Source organism: Lasiodiplodia theobromae (assembly GCF_012971845.1).
Source record: "Lasiodiplodia theobromae strain AM2As chromosome Unknown scaffold_28, whole genome shotgun sequence".
Lineage (NCBI taxonomy): Eukaryota > Fungi > Ascomycota > Dothideomycetes > Botryosphaeriales > Botryosphaeriaceae > Lasiodiplodia > Lasiodiplodia theobromae.
In genome coordinates this window covers 209,284-226,937 of record NW_023336486.1, presented here as the reverse complement: position 1 = coordinate 226,937, position 17,654 = coordinate 209,284, and the positions used below count along the sequence as shown (strand labels likewise).

At 53.1% G+C, this 17,654-nt stretch overlaps 6 protein-coding genes across 6 annotated transcripts; 2 read left to right on the top strand and 4 right to left on the bottom strand.

The window, feature by feature from the left end:
- Position 1: 1 nt before the first annotated feature.
- On the bottom strand, positions 2-886 carry LTHEOB_8697 (3-ketoacyl-acyl carrier protein reductase; the record flags this gene model as incomplete). Its single annotated transcript, XM_035518202.1, has 2 exons — positions 2-706; positions 767-886. 2 exons carry the CDS (start codon positions 884-886, stop codon positions 2-4), a joined length of 825 nt encoding a protein of 274 aa, XP_035370002.1.
- Positions 887-1,510: 624 nt separating this feature from the next.
- Positions 1,511-4,361, bottom strand: LTHEOB_8696 (Potassium transporter; the record flags this gene model as incomplete). The annotated part of the gene is made up of 8 exons (XM_035518201.1): positions 1,511-2,244; positions 2,310-2,688; positions 2,747-3,101; positions 3,151-3,487; positions 3,547-3,766; positions 3,818-4,052; positions 4,101-4,126; positions 4,176-4,361. The coding sequence occupies 8 exons, from the start codon at positions 4,359-4,361 to the stop codon at positions 1,511-1,513; spliced, it is 2,472 nt and encodes an 823-aa protein (XP_035370001.1).
- A 2,078-nt stretch (positions 4,362-6,439) lies between these two features.
- On the top strand, positions 6,440-8,072 carry LTHEOB_8695 (Monooxygenase; the record flags this gene model as incomplete). The annotated part of the gene is made up of 5 exons (XM_035518200.1): positions 6,440-6,449; positions 6,505-6,723; positions 7,001-7,217; positions 7,351-7,595; positions 7,735-8,072. The coding sequence occupies 5 exons, from the start codon at positions 6,440-6,442 to the stop codon at positions 8,070-8,072; spliced, it is 1,029 nt and encodes a 342-aa protein (XP_035370000.1).
- A 238-nt stretch (positions 8,073-8,310) lies between these two features.
- On the bottom strand, positions 8,311-9,220 carry LTHEOB_8694 (Cell wall protein ecm33 precursor; the record flags this gene model as incomplete). Its single annotated transcript, XM_035518199.1, has 3 exons — positions 8,311-8,500; positions 8,570-9,095; positions 9,148-9,220. 3 exons carry the CDS (start codon positions 9,218-9,220, stop codon positions 8,311-8,313), a joined length of 789 nt encoding a protein of 262 aa, XP_035369999.1.
- Positions 9,221-10,855: 1,635 nt separating this feature from the next.
- Positions 10,856-12,417, bottom strand: LTHEOB_8693 (FAD dependent oxidoreductase; the record flags this gene model as incomplete). Its single annotated transcript, XM_035518198.1, has 6 exons — positions 10,856-11,128; positions 11,178-11,708; positions 11,766-12,004; positions 12,057-12,116; positions 12,167-12,327; positions 12,389-12,417. The coding sequence occupies 6 exons, from the start codon at positions 12,415-12,417 to the stop codon at positions 10,856-10,858; spliced, it is 1,293 nt and encodes a 430-aa protein (XP_035369998.1).
- A 303-nt stretch (positions 12,418-12,720) lies between these two features.
- Positions 12,721-15,347, top strand: LTHEOB_8692 (Glutathione transporter 1; the record flags this gene model as incomplete). Its single annotated transcript, XM_035518197.1, has 6 exons — positions 12,721-13,032; positions 13,078-13,311; positions 13,367-14,227; positions 14,282-14,503; positions 14,563-14,698; positions 14,764-15,347. 6 exons carry the CDS (start codon positions 12,721-12,723, stop codon positions 15,345-15,347), a joined length of 2,349 nt encoding a protein of 782 aa, XP_035369997.1.
- Between the last annotated feature and the right edge of the window lie 2,307 nt (positions 15,348-17,654).

The window sequence follows — 17,654 nt, the reverse complement described above, 5'->3', positions numbered from 1 at the left end:
CTCACCCCATAAACAGCCCCCCACTAGCCTGAATCGTCTGGCCCGTAACCCACCTACCCGACGGCTCCGCCAGCATCGCCACGACCAGCGCAATATCCTCCGCCGTCGCAAACCGATGCTCCATCGGCGTCAACCCCTTCTGCGCCTCCACCGCCTCGCGCGGAATCCCATCCACGACAATCCGATCAATCATATCCGTCATCGTATATCCGGGCGCCACCACATTCACCGTATGCCCCTCGGGCCCCAACTCGTGCGCCCACCCGCGCGTCAGCCCCTCCATCGCTGCCTTGGTCGCGCAGTAGATACTACCAGCAGCTATGCCGACGCGGCCGAGCACCGAGCCGATGCTGATGATGCGGCCGCCGCCGCCGGCGGGCAGGTGCGGGAGCACGGCCTGCGTGGTGAAGACGAGGCCGCGCACGTTGGTGTCGAAGGCGTGGGCGAAGACTTCGGGGGTGGTGTCGCGGAGGGTGCCGACGATTTCGGCGCCGGCGTTGTTGACGAGGATGTCGATGGTGGGGCCGAAGGCGGCGGTGGTGGCGGCGACGATTTTGGCGGGCGAGCTGAGGTCGCAGGTGTCGGCCTGGATTTTGATGGCGCGCGGGCGGGTGGAGGAGGGGCCGTTGGAGGAGAACTCCGAGATGGTCGAGATGACGTCGTCGGCGAGCTTTTCGCTGCTGGGGGAGACGTAGGTGATGGCGACCTGTTCGGTGGTGTTAGTGGCCTGGTGGGGGGTGGTTGATTTGGCAGTTGCTCTAATTACATTCGCTCCGCGTTTGGCAAGCTCGATGGCGATGCCTGCGCCAATGCCTCGAGAGCCGCCTGTGACGATGGCGACTTTGCCGGCCAGAGTCAAAGGCTGGGTTTGTGAAGAAACCGTCATTTTTTTTTTTTCCGTGGAGACCTGGGGTAAAGAAGTAAATGGTTGGATGGCTGCACAGAGCTGGATCAGGAGGCCCATTCACTATTTATGCCACATCACAATTAGACTTCTGACAACTGTCCTAGTAGTGCAGAAAATAAAAGTGTGGTATGCGGTCATGCGGCCGGATCATCCCGAGTCTCGTTGTTCGCGGTTGACCCAGAGCGAAGAGGTGCATGGAAATGTTCTGTAGTCAGCTTATCAGGAAGTGAGAATCTTACTTGACCGAGTTGCCTATTCGGTCTATGCTGAAACAAATACCAAGAAATCATCTCTCATCAGCCGACGATTTGCGAACGACCTAAATTCAAATACTGCACAATATCACCTCTGCCAATCTTAAAGTACACAATCGCGTAAACAACAAATTGGCGTCAAATGGACCAATTATAAGCGTTTAATCACTCTGTATTCAAATTTGAGCCTATCTTCTGCGTAATTCTGTTCAAGAAGGTGAACGTAAAGCAACGCTGCGTCTTTTCCCCGCGTCAGATTGTCTCACTAAGCTGACCACGCCACACCAATAGTTCCCTGCCAGACTTAAGGTTATCCTTCGTACCCCGCAATGTGCAGGACAATCACAACTCAAATCTCTCTCACAAACCCCACCTCGACCAATTTGTCAACCGGGATATTCATCTTGGCCACCTTCGCCCTCGTGTTATCCCTGAACCACAGGAATATGCTCAGCACAACGCGCTTGAAGAGACCGTTCTTGTTCTCCAACAGCCGCAGCTGTTCCTTGCCGACGATGTACACAACTTGCGTCGCATAAGCCGACTCCAGCGCCGCGAGCCGCTCCGATACCGTCGGACGAAGCCAGTTGCCATCGCGGCTCTCTACCGGCGAGTAGGAAAGACCTGTAGAATGTCCCGCGATATCAATGGGGTCGTAGTCACCTGCAGAAACTTCCGCCGTCTCCGCGACAGGAGGAGCCGCAGCGGCATCCGCATCCGCATTCGCGTCCGGATTCGTGTTGTTTTCCGGAACCGGAGTGGTCGCAGTAGCAACAGGCGGCGGCACCCCGGGAGAGAACGCAGACGACTGAATCGCCTCGCGCAGTTTCGCGTAGACGACGGCGCCCAGGTCGGCGTTGACGGGATGGTCGTTGTAGCCGTGGCGCAGAACGACGCGGTAGCAGCTGGGCTGGCGCGTCGCCGCGATCTCAAAGCGGTCCTCATCGGCGACATGTGGGATCTGCAGCGCGCGCAGGTGCAGGAAGACGTGGACGTCTTGCTGCGCCTGGAACTTGCGGATGAACTCTTCGTACACAGCCGGCATCTTGGCGCCGCCTGCTTTGTCGAAGAAGATGCCGAGGCCTGGTGGGGAAAACGTCAGTATCGAGATGGGATGGATGGGGTCTGGAGAGGAAGATGGCCGTTACCTTTGACGGTGAAGATGTCGCCGCCACCGAGCTTCTCAGCTAGTTTCGTTTTGCCGGTTCCGTCCTTGATGAGGAGATCCTGCGGCCGCAGGTGATGCTTGGCTTCGCACTTCCATTGCTGCTCCTTGCCGTAACGCCAGAGGATGAAGAAGCTGGCGAGGATGAGAGCGAGGACGAAGGTGAACCAAGCGCCATCGACAAATTTGGTTGCCGCCGACGAGAGGAAGAGGCCGTCCAAGGTAAGGAAGATCAGCCACACTGGGACCACTATCCACCAGTGCGTGCGCCAGACGATCAGTGCCACCAGAGCGACAAGGCAAGTTGTGATAAATGTGACCAGGACGACGCAGAATCCGTAGGCATGGCCGAGTTTGGTGGTCTAATTCAGGAAATGGTTAGCGAGTGCTATCATTGCTTTGCTTTCTGATGTGACATACGTTGTTGTAGACAGCGGTAACAATTACCGTGCCGATCATGATGAGCCAGTTGGCAAAGGGAATGTAAACCTGACCGTGGAACTTGTCGCTGGTGTAGACCATCTTGATCTGAGGGAAGTAGCTGGTGTTCATCACTTGCGCCAAAAGTTGGAATGCAGAAGTGATGAGAGCCTGAGAGGCTACGATGGCTGCCAGAATAGATATGACCAGTGAAGGGTAGAACATGCCCGGCGGTACAGACTCGAAGAAGGGGTTGGCATAGGCTCCCTCGTTCTCTGAAATGTATGCGGCCTGACCGATGTATGCAACAAGGAGGCATGGGTATGCAAGGCACAACCATGACAGTTGAATGGCTCTGTTCCTTATCAGCACACGACCAGGACCATATGGAGATGAGCATCTACCTTTGCGAGAAGGCACCCAAGTCCGCGAAAAGCGCCTCAACACCCGTGAAAGCCAACAAGATGCCTCCCAGAGCAAGCCATCCATCCGTCTTATTGCGCACGAAGAATTGACCAGCGAAGTACGGAGAGAACGCCTTCAACACTGACGCATCATACTTGGCGAGGTTGTACACACCGAAACAGAAGTTCAGGAGAAGCCAGACAATCACCACCGGCGCAAATCCGCTAGCGAGCCTCGAGATTCCCAGCGGCTGCAGCATGAAAAGCAAGACGAGAATGGCGCACGAGACTCCAACGATCGTGTCAGTTCCGATGTCCTCTCGGACCACCTTCAGGCCTGTAGAATAATCAGTTTCTTCCAGTTCCATGCCATCGTCCGATGTGTACGTGGGTTACCTTGTACAGCTCCCAGCACCGATTGCGCCGGTGTCAGAATACTGTCTGCTAGAATAAGGCTGACGCCGAAGACGGAAAGCGCCTTGAGGAGGCCATGCATGGCACGGCTATTCTCCAGGAAATTTCTGATTTTCAGGTTGCTCGTCCGGAGCTCGTGTGTGTGCCATCGTTTCAGCTGGTATGAGGATTTCTTCTTTGGGTCTTGCTTCGTGATGTGACACTGTAGATCTGTTCAGTATGGGATAGAAAATGAAGATGCGGTAATACGTACGTAGCGCGCAAGCAAGCTGTAGATGGCAAATGTACCGCCTTCACCCTCGTCATTTGCGGAAAGAACGATGAGCACATATTTGACCGTGACGATGAGAGTGATGGCCCAGATGATCAAGGAAAGTGCGCCAAGAAGGTCGTCATGCGATGGCTGCGAACTGAAGGTGCTGGAGTAAACGTAGAGCGGGCTTGTCCCAATATCACCGTAGATGACACCGGTAGATTGGTACGCCAGCCTTGCTACTGTTAGCACGACAAGTGGATCTGGAGATCAGGGAGCTTACAATAAAAGAGTCCACCCAGAGAACACCTTGTCGCTGTCAGCTAGTGGGTTCGCCATGGCACCAAGACATGCTTACCTGCTTGTGCTTTAGATCTCGCTCCTGGGGCTGGATATCAATGCTAGCTTCCTCGTCGTAGTACTGATCGACGTCCTTCTCGTCCAGGGGCGCGTTGCGGTCAGGAGGACCACGAGGCCGGAGAGCCGCGTGGTTGGTACTCTGGGAAAGCGATGATTGCTTCGAGGAGGTGTTTTCTCTTTCCATACCAGGTTTAATGCGGAGTGGTGCAAAGTATCTGCAGAAAAGCGCTCAGGCTAACCTTTGACGGTGATGTTGCGCGAATATCGGAAAAGGCCTCACGATGCAGGAACAGCAGCTGCTGCGCTCTTTAAAACGCGACGCAGGCAACGACTGCTTTGCCTCTTTCAGTCGCCTCAGCCACTCGGGATGTGAACGAAATTCCTGTTGTCGCGATAAGACGCGGCATGCTATCCGCAGATCCAGATTGGATGATAAATCGCGCATCTCGACCTCCGCGTCATGTGTTGTACTATATCCCGCACGGCGGTCTCCGCACATGCTTACACGCGAACCTCGGGAAGGATGCTTGACCGGCGAATTTACCGTTCCTCCCACAGATCTATGTGCTACTGGGGCGCTCTGTCCCCACGCTACGCGACGACATTCCACATGCGGCAAATTAGCCGTCGCAGGGACTCTGCCTTCAAGCTTGATCAGACGTCGACTGCCGAATTTTTCTTCACCAATGCCCCATAAAACGAGGAAAATTGCCGCATACTCTTGGCTTTCTGTGCCAAGGCAGACCGTCGCGGATAATGTACGTATATACATAACCAAAGACTCTCGGCTCCCACCAAGACCGGCCGTCATTCCTATCGTGAGGGTCAGCCCAGACATTCTTTGCCATTTGCGCCTCAATTCCCCCGCATTCAGCCTCAGTCATCATCTCCCCACATTCCTGCGAAAAAGCAACATTCCTCAAGACATTACTTTTTGGAAAGCTATCCTGTAGTTTGGTCACTAGCAGTGGTAAAATCTGAACTGTGAAGACGGTCAAAGATTGCTTCAATTCTTTAGCTTCCAACGTCCATGAGAAATCGTCCCGCAGAGTCTCCACGTACCAGCGTCCATGACCAACTCACCCAAGCTAATCCGGCTCTGAACAATACCTATTGCAACAACACATCTCAAGTAGGCAAAGCCAACACTTCAAAGACATTTATTAATCTAGTAGCCGGTCTTGATCACGTCTTCTTACGTGTTTCGCGTATCATCCTGCAATGACTGTTTTTCATTTCTTTTTTTTTTTCATTGACGCAACCCGAGTCTTTCCAGTCCATTCACTTTAGATCATCCATCCATCGCTTTTTTTTTAAAGTGATCATAGGAAAAGATTGAAAAGGAAAGCTGAATAGATCGCACATGTTCTGCACGAGTATTGTGCAGAAAGGTATTGCGGCCAAAAATTAGCGCGAATTTTCTTTTCGCTCATGTCATGGGTAGTTGAAGCTATCGACAGGATGCGAATGTGAAATTAACAATAAAACATTCTCGTCCGGACTATAGCTTCAACTACCCACATATGTTAAATGCTGAGGCATAGTTACCCCAGATTCTAAAACCTTTCGCGCTAGTATTCGGCTACAGTACCCCTCTATAAGTAAGCGGACGAGCGGACAAGCCCGGCCGGTTGCCCGGAAGTGGGGCCCATCTCCCCACAGAAGTACTTGCAAACCACAAAAGCAAGAGCCTTCGCGCACCCTTTACTATCGCTGGGAGTTTTATTTAAAAGATCAACATGAATACACGAATTAAAGCTTCTTCGCAACCTTGAGCGCCCATGGCACAAATTAGGCCTCAAGCAGTTATAGCTCACCATACTACAGGTAATGGCCTCCACGTTGAAAAGGAAAAGCTTACGACAGCTGAGGGATTCAATTCAGATCTAAGATGTCTCACTATATTTCGCCGATCGATTTTAGGCGACTCGCATTGACCCGCATCCGATACTTTATCCTTGCAATGTTGGCAAAACTAGGCAGCAAAAGCCGGGCTGATTCCGTAAACAGATAATCCTACCCAATCGCAGCCCTATACACCACTTCACTATACCCTAGAAAGACTAGGAACAAACCGTGACCCTGGAAGTGGTGGAGACGTAGACTCTTGTGCCGCACATCTCACGCCATTGCCGACTTCGGGATTATTGCTCCATACGTATACCTTGTAGATGCCTTATTTTGGCGTCCATGTCTGAGAAACGTGGGGATACTCAAAATTCTTTCCAGTGCCGACTTCGCGACACATCATCCATACCAAAAATGACGGCCAGTGAGCTCACGAGACCGCAGCCACTCATCGTTCCTTATCAACTGATCAATGACAGATACCACCACGGTCTCAGTCCACGATGAATACCCTCCGCGGGCTGACCTGCGGAAAATGATGGACCAGAATCCTCTGCCCGTTATTGCTCCAGGAACTGTAGACTCGGGTTCTTTGGCTGGCGATGATCCAACCAAGCAGGCGCTCAGTGTGCTTTACAAATTCAACAATGCTCTAGCTGCCGACGATCCTGGGGCGCTGAAGAGCTTGTTTTATGCCAGTCAGGCATTTTGGAAGGATGCATTGGCGCTGACATACCACCTACGCACATTTTCCAAGCCCGCATCAATATCCGCAAATCTTTTAGAAACAAAAAAGCTGAGAGGTCTTACCAAGGGCATCAGGCTTGATGGAGCTGCCCGATTCATACCAGCTGCGCCAACTCTTGTGAGGATTCCTCCTGAATCTTCGCCTCAATGGCAAAAGTGATCAAACTAACAGTTTATGCAAACAGCAATTCATTGATTGTGATGTTACTTTCAGGACTGAATCACCAGTTGCCACGTGCAAGGGGGAGATGTTGCTTTCATCGGCCAAAAATGGGCTTGGAAGTGCTGATGAAGAAGTTGAATGGAAGATATGGATTTTGAGCACCAGACTCGAGAGCCTCGACATTCAACCAGAGGATGAGACATTACTGCAGTCTCCTGGCAAACAATTGAATGGCCTGGAGCATTTCGAGACAGACGTCTTCATCATCGGAGGCGAAAATGCGTGAGTGAAAACACGAGTGATGAAAGACGGTCGAACGTGACTGCTGCCACCACACCGCCTCCCCCCGCACCACCCTCGCCGTCCGCACCCCCACCTACATCCTCCCCCTCTCCTACGTCTGCCACCCGCGCAGCCTCGACGCCTACGACGCCCTCGCCGGTGGCGTCGCCGCCGCTGCGGACCAGCTCTTCCTGACGCTCCCCTCCGTCATCGACGCCCAGCTCGCCCGCGACCTCTTCGCCTCCTTCGCGGCAAAGAAGCCGGACCGCTACGCCGCGCTCGCTGCGGCAGGGTTCCCGGTGGTTGATAGTAGGGATGGCAGCGCGGTGCTGATGCACAACCTGATCGAGCGCGCCGGCGGGCATTATGTGGATGTGGGTGGGACGGAGTTGTTGGCGGAGGGGGGAGAAGGCGCGGGTGAAGGCTGGGGGGACGGAGCCGGTGGGCTGGACGGAGGGGGAGCTGCGGTTTGGGGATGGGAGTGAGGTGCGGGCGGATGCGGTGGTGTGGTGTACAGGGTTTGCGGATGGGGATGCGAGGGGGACGGCGGCGGAGGTGCTGGGGGGTGGGGAGGAAGGGGAGGGGGAGGGCGGGGAGGAAGGGGAGGGGGAGGGCGGGGAGAAGGATGTGCTGCTGGGTCCGCGTGAGATTGCGGCGAGGCTGGATGCGACGTGGGGAGTGGATGCGGAGGGCGAAATTCGCGGCATGTGGAAGCGCCACTTGCGCGTGGAGAATTATTGGATTATGGGCGGGTATACGCAGCAGCATCGGTGGCACTCGAAAACGCTGGCGTTGCAGATAAAGGCGGCACTGGAGGGGATTTTGCTGCCGGCGTATCGGGAGACCAGGCTGTAAGTCAGCGGTGGAGAAGCTGGGGTTTGTGGAGATATGAGGATGCACATTATGGTGGTAGAGAAGTGCGGGGATAACATCGGTCTGGCTTATTATTCACATATATCTCGTAAAAATACTGGATGCTTTCTCGTATACCCCGGAATGGACCAAGCTAAGATAAAACCTCATGTAGCTTTCCAGCCGAGTCAACTCAATACTCTGTTCTCTTGAGTGTGGTAGACTCAGCAAAAACATGCAGTTACTTGAACTCCGAGCAGGTGCCATCGTAGTTGAAATACTTGCAGTTTGGCTGGCAGTTGTACTCTTCGGTAGTGGTGAGGGGGCCACCAGGTTCACGCAGGGCCTCCCACTCGGTGCAGTTCCCCGGACTGATGGTGGCGATGCTGAATCTCGGATGGACGTCTTGAATGGATGCGAGGGAGACACCACTGTCGAAAAAAGAAATTTCTGTGTCAGTATAGAAGGCCACTTTGAATATGCAGCCGGATTTTACTTACCCCCAAAGGCTTCCCGAGATGACAATGCCGCCAGGCGCAGCGGTCTCCAGCTTATCCAGCGTCAGTCCATTCAAGTAAAGGTTTTCCGATACTTTGAAGAGACCGTTAACGCGTTGGAGGTTTGGTGCCTGCAGCTCTCCCAAATAGCGGTTGCCGTAAACGATGAAATCTCCGTCAACGGTGGTCAGACTCGGCATCAGGATTTGCTGCAGGCCCGGCCGCATCTGGTTGGATTCGGTGAAGGAGATGCCGCCGCCCACGTAAGCCAGCTTCGGGAAATCCATCGTTTTCGTATAGGAGTCATGGTTCTCGAAAGAGCCGCCAATGCGCTCCAGGGAGCTGGCTGTCACTTTGTTCCAGTCGTGCGTGGTCAAGGTGCCTGTTATCTCCTTCACGCCTTTCAGCTCGACTGCTGAATACAGAGGTCCGTCTGCAAGTGAAATGCTTCCGGTAAAGGTTGGACAGGCAGCGATGCTATCGGCATCTCCCTGGCTGCTTATAGTTTTGGTGGCCTGGGAAGAACACACTACGCTGGTCAGTCATGCGGCTTAAGCAGTAAGTTGAGTTTGGAGAACTACCAGTTGCATTCTGACCCACGACCAGGGCCGCGAAGGTAGAAATGAGAGCGAGATGGAGCGATTTGGGTGCCATATTCTCCAGAGTGTCTGTGCTAACAAGATCAAGTCTGAGGTTGCGGTTGAAATGGAAGGCTGAAGAAGAGGAACCTGGACGAATTTAAGGAGCTTCAAAAAATGCGGCTGCTAGAAGTCCACCTCTAAGCCACGATACTACTTCCTATCTTGGTTAGGAGCCAATGTTTTGTGTCCATATCTGTACGAGTAAGCGAGCCAGATACGAGAGTATCGAAAGACTTATTGCATGCTTGTGCAACCAAATTGAAGAGCTGCGCTGGCGTCATAAACGCAAAATCACATTGATCTGGCATTTATCTATGCTCTTGCTAAGTACTGCAAAGCGCCCATTCGAATTCCAAAAGGCCTTTTAATCCGATATACCCATATAATCATAGATTATTCATGCGCCATATTGTTCACAGCCCCAATTGTACGATGCCTGGTGCCTGGTGCCTGGTGCCTAGTGCCAAGCTTCGGCTAGGTACACCGCAGGATTCCGCCCCCCAGAAACGCGCAGCCAACCAGATCACCAATTCTTACAATGTGGTCTCACCGTGGATTCCAGCCCAGCTCAGCTCGATTCGAAGCGGTTAACGGCACGGAATCCCGGTTACACTGGAGTAATTGAGGCGACGCTCAACAAGTTGACCAAGCTTGTCTACGTTTTTTCTTTTTTGTTTTTGGTGCCGCTGTCAGGCCAAAGTCTCCCTATAGGAGAACAATATTACAGGTTATAAGCAATTGGAAAAAAGGATATATGTACGTGATCAGCAGTACGGAGCTCTTTAGTAGACGGCGCCCATAAAAGTTTTCGATGAATAGAAACTCGTCATTGGATTTAGTTGTAAAACGCTGAAAGCAGAAAAACTCCATCTCCCAAATCCTCTTTCCGCCAAATTGGTCGCGGATGCTATATTTCCAGACAAGATCTTGTGTTCTCAGAAGAATTGGATAGCCATGATATAGAGATAAGCATGCAAGATCCCTGCCAGAGTTGACCTCGGACATGATGTTGTAAAGAAGATCTTTGTCAGTTTTGGTGGCTTGCGTGGTCCTTGTGAGCGCCTCGAGCAAGGCCTCGAAGTAACACCAGTAAAAGAGGGATATGGGTAGAGTTTTTATATCTACCTATCATTACCCAGATGCTTGGGTGCACCCTCGATTGTGTAATTCCACTCACTATAAATCTCAAACGCCCTCGCCGGGAACGTATGCAGTGGGCGCATGAACGCTCTCTTCAGCGACGTCATTTTCCCAGAGTATCTATGCGCAGCGCATGTCATCTCACAATGAGGAAACGAAGTGACGTAGCACACATGCATTGATACGAAGTCGTTTTGGCGTAGGCAAGCCGTCGGCCAAATAGGCGAAGTGCAGCGACTTTCGCCGGAGGGCACGGTTGGCGGCTCGAATACGTTGACGAATTTCATTCTGTCAACGCCGATGGCACCTTTGCCCGTCTCCACACTCTCCCCGGCTTTTTTAGTGGTTGATGGCAAAGGTGGGCGGCGACAGGGATTCAAGTGCAGCATGGTTGGTACCAGCTCTTTACACTCTGCCTTTCGATTGACAAAAATTCTTATATGCCTACTCTCTGGGTTTAAAAATGAAGAAAGATTAAATACGCTACATGGATATATGGCTAGACAGATCAAAGCTTGGTTGTGGCTGGCTTCCCCATACCCACTTCTCTCAGATCCTTGACACGCTCACCAGGGCGAGAATCATCATGACCCCATGGTCTGTTGTGCCATCTCCATTCCGGCTTGAGGCCTCTCTCTTTCCCTTCTACCGCATCGGCAATATAGCTTCCAATGATTGGAAGGAACTTGAATGCATGACCCGAGTCTCCTGTGGCAAGCAAGAATTCCTTGGCCGGGTATTTCGGGTGGTAGTCAAAAAGGAAGTGGCGGTCGGCCGTGTCCTACAAGACGATTAGAAGGGACATTAAGATCATTGGCTGAGTTACTTACGGTGCACCAGCAAATGGAAGCTCCATGAATCTTCCGGCCAGAAAATTGAGGAATCACGGCATCTATCAACTTATTGATACCATCCATGGCTTCCTTCGGGATGCCCTCGCCGGGATGCTCGCTCGCGTAGTATGGCACAGAATACTGAAGTGTTTTATCACCATCTTTGTACTCACCCACACGATACTGATATCCTTGGAATTCGTTGCAGATCTTGATCCACCGGGATTCTGGGTCGGGTTCGAAGAAGAAGCCAAGTTCTCGGTTGTCGACTACCGGGCAGTTCTTGAACTGGGCGAGCTCTTCATCGGTAACCTCGACGTGGCCGAGGGTCCAGCACTTGGACCAGAGATGCGGTGCTAATTCAGGAAGCACAGCGGGGGATGCGGCTCCGGTACAGAGGATGTACTTGGACGCAGTGTGAATCTTGCCGGATGCGACTTTGATGCCCTTAACCTTTCCGTTCTCCTCTTCAATGCCGACCATTTGTCCGTCAGGGCCGCCGATGAATTTCACACCCATCTTCATGGCCTTTGGGGAGCGTCAATGCATACGATTCTCCGATGCGGGGTAAGTGGCACGGCTCACCTCAGCACCAATTTTCTCCAGTGCTTTTCTGGCATGGGCCCATCCTGCCTGCGGATTCCAGAAGCCCTTCCACTCGTCGATGCCCTTGGCGGCTGCAAGCTGCGGGACATGCTTCACGATGTCCTTCTTAGTCTCGACGAACTCGACGCCCTCTGCCTGGCCTCTGTCGACGAGATTCTGATAGGCTTGGCGGAGGCGTTTGGCGGCCTCGGGGTCTCCGCTTGTGGTGACAAGCCAGCCTTGGCGGAAAGCTTAGCGCACGCTTGGATGGATGCGGCTGACTGCACTCACCCGTCTCGTGGAAGATGTCATCGAACAACGGCTGCCTCCATGCCTGGATGGCCTCGATGGCTGTTGGAAGGGTTAGTGCTGGATGGGGAAAGGCCCGTGCTTTGACGCACCCATGTCCGAGTACAGCGGCTCGTCATACTCGGTGCGGATGATCTTGTTCAGGTCATAGGCGGCGCTGTCAACGGACGGGAAAGGGTTCTTGTCGATGCAGGTGATGTTGGAGTAGCCTCTCTTGGCCAAGTGGTAGGCGGTCGAGGCGCCGAAGGTGCCGCTATCCAAAGTAGGTCAGCGCTCATGCGGTCGACCGGAGAATTTCTGTGTCAAGGATTTACCTGCCGATGATAAGAATTGGGGAGTCCATTATTCGTTGCGGCTGAATGCACAGTCGACCGGCGATGCGGGCTTCTTATGTGGCAACAGCGATGGCACGACTTTTGGCGGCTTCGCTTGGACCTTCTTCGCCTGGACCTGCACCAAACCCCCGCCCGCCCTCACCCACGCGACTCAACATCCCTCGACTTCAACCCCCCGCAATCCCATTTAGCCTCCGAGATAAACAGATAGGACTGTCTATCCGACGCTTCCAAAACCCTATCGACCCGTGTATATAAGAGAGACGTCAATTCCGCCCCAATGGAGCCGTTCCCGTCACGCCGCCCGCACCATGACTTCCCACGAGCCAAAGGCCAAAGATATCGACACCAGTCCGCCGTCTGACGACTATGTCTCCGACACCAAGGAGCCCGAGGTCGGCACCACGACCGTCCTCGCCGCCCAAAATGGCCTGACCGACGCCGAGTTCGCCACTACCGGCGCCATCGAGAACATCGAAAAAGAGTACACCATCGATTCCGACAATTCGCCCTGCGCCGAGGTGCGCGCAAACGTCCCCAACACCGACGACTACCATCTGCCCGTCAACACCCTGCGTATGTGGGTGCTGGGCCTCCTCTTCACAATTGCGAGTCATGCCCTTGTCCCGCCTGCCTAATACGACCAACCCGCTAACTATATCTCCCAGGTTGGCTCTGGCATCAACCAATTCTTCTCGATGCGTTATCCCAGCGTGACAATCACGTCACTTGTTGCCCAGCTGGTCTCTTACCCGCTGGGGTGTGCCGTGGCTAAGGCTCTTCCTGTCAAGACAATCCGCGTCTTTGGCTACCCGCTCGTCATCAACCCGGACCATTCCTTCAACATCAAGGAGCATGCCGTAATCACCATCATGTCCAATTTGAGCTTCGGCACCTCCTGGGTATGTCTCCAACCTTTTCCAGACCGGAACACGAATTGACGGCTGCTCGCCACAGGCTACCGACATCATCCAAGCGCAGAAAGCCTTCTACCACACCGATGCTGCCGTCGGCTACCAGTTCCTGCTCGGCCTCTCCATGCAGCTCTTCGGCCTCGGTTTGGCCGGCCTCTGCTACCGCTTCATCGTCGAGCCGCCGCAGATGATCTGGCCGTCGACCCTCGCAAACGCCGCCCTCTTCGAGACGCTGCACAGCCGCGCCAACCCCATCGCCGACGGCTGGTCCATCTCGCGCTACCGCTTCTTCCTCTACGTCTTTGTAGGCGGCTGGTGCTGGTACTGGTTCCCTGGCTTCATCTTCACCGGCCTCAGCACCTTCGCCTTCATCTGCTGGGCCGCCCCGGACAACAAGATCGTGAACAACCTGTTCGGCATGTCCACCGGCCTCGGATACCTGCCGACCACGTTTGACTGGAGCCAGGTCGCTTACAATGGCTCGCCTTTGGTTGTCCCCTTTTGGGCTCAGGCGAATGTGTTCAGCGGTTGGCTCTTCCATTTCGCTCTCGTCGCACCCATTCTTTACTATACGAACACCTGGTGGACGAGCTATCTGCCGTTGTCTGGCTCTGACTCGTACGACAACACTGGCCAGGTTTACAATGTGACAAAGATTGTCGATGCCCGGGGCAACTTCCTGAAAGAGCAGTATGAGGCCTATTCGCCCATCTTCATGCCTGCCACTTTCGCCCTGAGCTACGGTCTCTCCTTCGCCGTCATGGCTTGCTTGCCCGTCCACATCTTTCTGTACTACTGGCGCGATATGTGGAATGCCGTCAGGGGAGACAGGAAGAAGGACATTCACGCACGGCTACTCACGAGATACAAAGATGTGCCATGGTGGTGGTTCGGAATCATTACGGTAAGCTCAGACGCAGTTCCAGATGTGGTTGAAGGTAGACTGACATTATCACAGATCATTGTCCTCGCCATCAGCATCATATGCATGGAAGTCTACCACACCGAAATGCCCGTGTGGGGCATCCTCGTTGCCTTCGGCATGGCCATTGTTTACATCATTCCCGTTGGCACCGTCTACGCCGTCGCGAACCTCAACGCCAACGTGTTGACTGTGCTCGGCGAGATCATTTCAGGGTACCTACTTCCCGGGAAGCCCATCGTCATGCTCATCTTCAAGGTGCGATGTCTACCAACCGAATTCCACCTGCCAGCCAACTGACATTCCCTCACCCCCAGTTCTACGCCTACACCGCCCTCAGCCAAGCCATGAACTACTGCTCCGACATGAAGCTTGGCCTCTACATGAAGATCCCCAAGCGCACCCTCTTCGTCGCACAGCTGACAGCCTGCATCATGGGCTCCCTCACCCAAAGTCCGTTATTCCCCCTCCTCCCCCCTCTCCCCTCCAACCCCACTAACGCCCCCTCTCCACCACAGACGCCGTCCTCCTCTGGATGCTCGGCAACATCAAAGACATCTGCTCATCAGACCAACCCAACGGCTACACCTGCCCACAAGGCCGCGTCAACTTCACCTCCTCCATCATCTGGGGCGCCATCGGGCCCGCGCGCCTCTACAGCATCGGCAAGATCTATTCCGGGCTCCTGCACTACTTCTGGATCGGCGCCCTCCTACCCATCCTCACCTACCTCCTGAAAAAGAAATTCCCTGCCCGCAAGTGGCTCGGCGCCATCCACTGGCCGCTCTTCTTCGCCGGCACGGGGAACCTGCCGCCCGCGACGGGCATCAACTACACGACGGCCTTCGCGGTCAGCTTCGTGTTTAACCGCGTACTGAAGAGACGTTGGCCGCATTGGTGGGCGAAGTACAATTACGTGCTGTCGGCGGCGCTGGACAGCGGCGTCGCGGTCAGCGCGATTGTGATTTTCTTTACGGTCGTTTTTCCGGGCGCCGAGTTCAAGTGGTGGGGGAATACGGTGAGTGGGACCACGGTCGATGGGAAGGGGACGCCGTGGAAGGATGTGCCGGAGAGCGGGACGTTTGGGCCGAGTCGGTGGTAGTTGTTGGTGGGAGGGTGGGGAGGTGGGGTGGGGAGGGGATGGGAAAATGGGTGTGCTGTTTTGCTTTTGTTCAGGGTGGAGATACCCAGTGTTTAGTCTAAATGATGGTGTTCGTCTGTTTATACTTGATGATGCGGGGCTCACCATTGGCGTATTGATGAGGGGAATGTTTCCTTGTTTGTCTATGTGACACGGCGACACCGGAACCGAAGCACACAAAGTGTAACGGCGCCATATGATGCGTACAGGAGAGTGATTGGGGCCGGTTCGATATCACGTATCATAGCATAGCACAGTCAGCCTCAACATGATGCCGAAAGATTGAGGTCCCAGCAAGCTTCTTAATATACCGCATCAGCTTCCTCAAAACAGTCAACTCCCCGTGCCACACATGGAAAATGTTATATGGACAATGCGCCCCACAGGCCATCAGACACCTACTAAAGCTCGGTCTACTACCTTCCGTGATCGCACGTAAATAACCTCACTTCAACTCCTCCAACACCGGTTCCTCAAACCAACTGGGGCAACCAAAAAGCTAGCGGCAATCTAAAGCACAGCTACACTCTTGATATTCATCCTTTTACTCCTCCTCGTTCTGTTTTTCACTTTCCACCAAAATTTGCTGTAGCTCAAACTGCACACTTGCCTTCTTTTGCTCAGTGTGAATACATAGGAAACAGCAGTATCATTACATGCCGGATGTGCTCAGCATTTCGAGCTGATGCTGAGCGCATTCCTTTTGCAAAAGCGTCGAAGGATGGTTCGAGGGGCGGAGAAGAGACTACGGAACGCCAAGTTCCTTGCACAATCGGCACAGAGAAGGCAACCGAAGAAGGAGTCGCCCTATTTGTTCTTCTTGCAATTTGGTATAACGGACCTGTGTCTGAATGGAGCTGAAATTGAGAATCTTCAACCACCGATTTTATATCCGTCTCCCGGCCGCATCCGCGTCCGCTCGGCCCATCGACCCCGTGCTAGCGAGCGGGCCAGATTTTGGCACATGGACGTTTCTGCCGCGGTGCATTCTGCATGCGACCTGGCATGTAGACTTTGGCATGTGCGCGGCGGCGTCTTGTGCGTGCAGCAGCGGCGACATGGCCGACGCTTTTAAATTGGAAGGCGCTGCTACGGGGACGGGGCAAAGTTTTCCAAAGACACATTGGGAACACTACGAACACACAAGACCCACTTTGGTCGCAGGCTCCTCGGTGTTTCAAGGGTAAGGCCGGGTCCGTGTGTTGCGACCTGATGGTGCAATGATGAATGGGTGAAATGATCATCAGCATCAGTAAAATTTCGGGATGATAGCCAAAATTTTACAATTTTGGTTTTCTGCATACCACCAAGACGGTACTGCTGAGTAGTCGGAGGGTGTTACTCAGTTCACTTGGAGTGAAAGGGGGCCGTACAACAGAGGTTCCAAGTTGTCAAGCCGCTTTATCCTGCAAGCAATCCCAAGGCTTGTACTAGGTTGTGCGAGGAAGACCACTGGCCAACGCATAATTTCTACTGCTGCACACTTCTTCTCGTAAATCACGGCTGCAATTTAACGGAGCCATCCAGGTTTGTTGAACTGCGCGTGTCATTGCGAAGCATTTCTGCATCACGTCATGCATACAAGATCGGTTTGTAATAGATGACGGGCACTTGAAAAGCTCACCTAGACATCAATTTCTAATGATCATTTCAACAAAGCATCCAGAAAGTATCTCCAATTACCCTGACTTCACTGCAATAACAAGTGAACCAATTTCTTCTCGTGTGCAGCTTCCCGTACTACTCTCCCTAGCAAAAAAAATGATCCTACTCCCCGCACAAGGATTTGCTCGTCCCTGAAATTATTCCCATGTATCACCTGGCTTACCAAACTCTCATGTAACCATTTACTATGAGTTTTGACAACTTTGTGGAGATGCGATCTGTGATTACGTAACCAAAATTAATGGCGCTTCGGACCTGATATTTATAACCTTTCGATATTTCACCAGATGCAGAAGTTTTAACTTTCTTATTATTTCAAGCCTGATTGAGTGTAGTGTAAGTTTATGCCACGTCGTTGTGGCTGTTTATTGTAAATGTAGGCTGGATCTGGTGCCTAAACTATCCGACCCAACGTCGCAGATAACGTCTTAGATACCCTCTCTAGTAGTTTTATATAATCATACACTAAGATACGATGTTCCCATTCACCGGCGCATAATTACGTTGAAAAAGTCCGCCTCTTAGGCCAGCAGCCAGATCCTCTCTAACCAATAAGTTCTCCGATGTATTTCCTAAAGCCTTACCTAATTGTTTAAATTGTGA